This window comes from Ceratosolen solmsi, unplaced genomic scaffold, assembly GCF_000503995.2.
Source record: "Ceratosolen solmsi marchali unplaced genomic scaffold, CerSol_1.0 scaffold10, whole genome shotgun sequence".
In the NCBI taxonomy this organism is placed as follows: domain Eukaryota; kingdom Metazoa; phylum Arthropoda; class Insecta; order Hymenoptera; family Agaonidae; genus Ceratosolen; species Ceratosolen solmsi.
In genome coordinates this window covers 4,091,452-4,095,771 of record NW_011948412.1, presented here as the reverse complement: position 1 = coordinate 4,095,771, position 4,320 = coordinate 4,091,452, and the positions used below count along the sequence as shown (strand labels likewise).

The 4,320-nt window shown below is 51.5% G+C and overlaps 1 protein-coding gene across 1 annotated transcript; it reads left to right on the top strand.

Annotated features, from left to right (window-relative positions):
* The first annotated feature begins 1,519 nt into the window (after positions 1–1,519).
* LOC105367674 (protein escargot) lies at positions 1,520–3,733 on the top strand. Its single transcript, XM_011506445.1, has 2 exons — positions 1,520–1,793; positions 1,951–3,733. Exons 1-2 carry the CDS (start codon positions 1,670–1,672, stop codon positions 3,237–3,239), a joined length of 1,413 nt encoding a protein of 470 aa, XP_011504747.1. The 5' UTR covers positions 1,520–1,669; the 3' UTR covers positions 3,240–3,733.
* Positions 3,734–4,320: the final 587 nt, after the last annotated feature.

Below are 4,320 nucleotides of genomic sequence, written 5' to 3'. Positions count from 1 at the left end.
ATGACATAATGCATTATGGACGTCTCTATGCCTGTGCAAGACCCCGTGCATTGTGACGCTTTCAATAAATATCTCCGTTATTATGCATTTTTATGTTGGAGTAGTGTGTAATTGTTGGAGAGTATCCATATGAATACGAAGCAATTTTCAAAATTTCCTTGCTTTTGCAGTGCTTTTGCTTATACTCTGAGCGCGGCAGCCGAACTAATTGATATCGAATTTCGATTCTCGTCTGCCGCTCATCCATCCACAGCTCTGCGAACGTATTCTTATAGCACCTTTAAACGCAATTGCTGGGAATTCTGAGATGTATTTGATAATGGCACGTCCGTTATTAAAAGTTTATCTGATAATTCAAAATTTCTACGAAATGACAAGTAGGGACGTTGAATTCAGAGAGTAGCGGCCCATTTAATAGCTGCTGGTAACCAAAAAATCCCGTATACTCCTTTAACTCGCTCATATAGGTTGCCGAGAAAAAGGGGGAAGACGCTTTTTCTACGAGACGAATAAACCAAGGGGTATTATAGAAAGGTGGTAGACATTCACCATTTAGGGTACGTTGGTGTTGGACGACGGCGGGGGGTGGGTGTGCAGGAGCGCGTCAAGCGGTAGAAATGAAGAAGGTGGAGGAAGTGGTAGAGGAGGAGAAGGAGGAAGTGACGGTAGAGGAGTAGGAGGAGTAGGAGGAGTAGGAGGAGTAGGAGGAGGAAGAGGAGGAGGAGGAGGAGGAGTAGGAGGAGTAGGAGGAGGAGGAGGTGGAGGAGGAGGAGAAGGAGTATGATTATGGGGAGGAAGTGGGGGAGGTAGAGGGGGATGGAGGAAACCGAGGGCATCTGGCGCTGCTGCATAGAGGAGAGCCACGACACAATCATAGACACTTTGGCATATCGCATTCTACGTAGAGGCGGCTACGTCCGAGCCCCGTGCAACGCGTCTCGGTTCGGTCGACGTGGTGCGTTATGGGGTGGGGTGTGGTGGGGAGCCGCTGCTGCCTTCACCGCCGCAGTCGCCGCCGCCGTCACCGACGTCGAGGAAGGGAGAGAGCAGATGCCGGAGCAAGGATTGGCCGGCGGCCCGCGACCGCGACGTCCCCCATTGGCAGGGGAACGCGGGGCCCGTGGACCTGCATTGGCCCGGCAGCACGTGCGAGCCACCTGCGGTACTCGAAGGTGGGGGCACGCTTATAAAAGGCCCAGCGACACCCACCTCGCGCTCAGAGACCGGCTTGCAGCCGTACCGTACGTCAGCTTTACCGCTCACGCGACACGACCTGCAGTCGCGCCTTGGTTTTTTTTTTTGCTTCGAGTTACGTTGCTTTCGCTGTATATTTAGTTTATTTTTTTTCTTTGAGACAGTCCGCGTGTGCCACCACACATCCAATGTGGAACTTCTCACGCAACAGTGCTTAAGTGCAGTGCGAAAAAAAAAAACACGTATACGTACAGACATACTACGTCTACTATCGTCGATACTGTTATCACCATTATTGTTGTTATCATTGCTTTTGGCTAAATAATAACGATAAATTTCACTATAATACATGATAATAATATATGTGCGAGATTCTGAGAAGAAGCCGAGGTCCGCGCTGTGAAAGAAGATACTCGCGCATCGATTTACTTGGAGGGATTTACTCGCTCGCACTTCTTACCCAACGAACGCCAAAATGCTCGTTGACGAGATGCCGCGCAGTTTTGTTAAGAAGAACAACAGCTACAGCCACTGCCCGCTTAAGAAGCGGCCGGTGAACGTGATGCTCGCCGAGGACCTGCCGAAAACCGAGATCAAAGGTAAGGACAAGGACGACGACGTTGAGCCCGTATATGCCTCCGCTATTGCCGCCCCCCTGCCCCCTCCAAAACCACCCACCTAACCGCCCCCGATCATTGCGACGATCAAGCGATCCCAGTCAGCCGTCTAACCGATCGATTTTACTTGTGCTTTCAGAAGAGGTGATCGAGGTCGTCGACGAAATCCCGGAGCCTGAGAATCTCAGTACCAAGCCCGAGGACTTGAGTAGGTCGGCCCCAAAGCGGCCCCGCTCGCCATCGCCGGCTCTCGCTCATTACCCCGTACTCCTTAAGCGCTCGCCCTCGCCGTCTCCGACGCCGTTGGTCCAACTGTCGCAATTGCCAGCCTATCAGCCACGCTACCCGAGCAAGGCGACGACACCGCCGACGGCCGTTGCGCCGGTTCATCCGGTTGCCAAGCGCGCTCGTGTCGAGGTCCTCCAGCACGACAATTCACCGAGCCAGGGCTGCTCCCCCTTGGTGGCGAAGTCCGGCCCCCCGGAGCCCTTGACCATCGGCGGCCCCATCGACTCGATCGGTCACTACCCCAGCCCCGGCTGGCCCCGAGCAACCGCCGCCCCGCTCTATCCGGCCCATTACCTGCCCTACCCAACGGCCTACCGTTACCACGGCGCCGATCTCTACCCCGCCTATCCCGTGCCCGCTTACCCGCACTCCTCGCCCGAGCATCACCGCTCGGTCTCGCCCTCGCCGCCCCACGCGGCCCTCACCTGCCCCGCCGTCCAACGACCTGTTGTCCGTGGCTACGCCGGTCACTGGGCCAGTCCCGAGCACTGCGGCCTCTCGCCAACCGGCTCCATCGGCTCCCTTGGCTCACTGGGCTCCCTGGGCTCACCGCCCCCGCCTGTCAGCCCCGAGGACCTCTCCTCCCCGTGCAGCGGCAGCGACAGCGGACGCTCATCCGCCGGCAGTACCTCGGCTGGCCCGACGCTCGTCAAGCTCGAGAAGAACTCGGCGTCGCCTCGCTACCAGTGCCCGGATTGCGCCAAGTCCTACTCCACCTACTCCGGCCTCTCGAAGCATCAACAGTTCCACTGCGCCGCGGCCGAGGGTCAAACCAAGAAGACTTTCACCTGCAAGTATTGCGAAAAGGTCTACTTGACGCTCGGCGCCCTCAAGATGCACATAAGAACGCACACGCTGCCGTGCAAGTGCCACCTGTGCGGTAAGGCCTTCTCGAGGCCGTGGCTCCTCCAGGGCCACATCAGGACCCACACCGGAGAAAAGCCTTTCAGCTGCCAGCACTGTAATCGCGCCTTCGCCGATCGGAGCAACCTGCGAGCGCATCTGCAGACGCACAGCGACGTCAAGAAGTACTCGTGCTCCTCCTGCAGCAAGACCTTCAGTCGAATGTCACTGCTTACGAAGCACCAGGAGGGAGGCTGTCCAGGAGTCGCTGTGCCAATCGGCAGCTACGGCTGTTGACGGGCCCGTTCGTTAGATCGCGCGGCTCCGATTGTGCCTTAGGGAGACTCTCAGTGACCCCAGAATGCAGTACAAAACCAAGAGAGACTTTCTTCCTTCGTTATTTTTACCATTTAATTCTTTTCCTCGTCTCTACATTCAACTCATTTTATTCGGCTCATATTTTATAATATGGTTCCATTTTTATTTTGTATGCGACGATTGTGAAGGGCAGCGCGGAGCTGGTTATATTGTCATTGTTGTAAGTTAGGCCGGTGAGACGAGTGACGCGAGACACTTATTATTACCGCGATCGTCGCGGTTTAACCGTGAAACTGTCGTGCCATCTTTGCATTTTCCTCTACTATCTCCTACGCTAATCGTCGTGCCGTTATCTCTCGCCACCGAATTTGATTTTTCTTCCTTTCCTATTGGATCTTATCCCGTTTTTGCGAAACCTTACTTTTTAGTAATTTATGTTCTTAGGTTATTAAGTCGAGAGAAATAAAATAAGATTAAACAAAATGCGCATGTGCGCACCAAAGTGCCATGTAATATTGCGCCTTGACGAACTTATCGTGAGTGTATTTATGTGAAAATGGGATTCGAGCGAGAAACAAAAAAAAAAAAAAAAGCAACCTTTATCTCTGTAAATACGCGTGTATTATTATTTGATAATGTATTGTAAGCCATGGCGAAGTCGAAGAATTCAAAAATTTCTTTCCCTTGGCGGCCATTCAAAGTTTCCTTTTATTTTGCGCATATCATCTTAAGTTATTTGAACACAAGAAACTAGTCATTGTATTATAGTAATTTAATAACAATAATGGGATCAAAAACGTGCCCTTATTTTTAAAAGATGCAGAAACTTTATATTTATGTAATTTCTGAGTCGCTGGGAAACGATAGAAAAATCAACAACCTGAGAAAGTAACTGCAAATACGTTACGGCTGGTATTACTATTTTTCCATAAACGACTCAGGGGCGAGTACCACTATTTCTAGACTTGTATAGAAAGTAAACTATTAAGAGATAAATATATCGCCTATATACATATATATACGTGATTATATATATGTGTGTTTTATATATATATATATA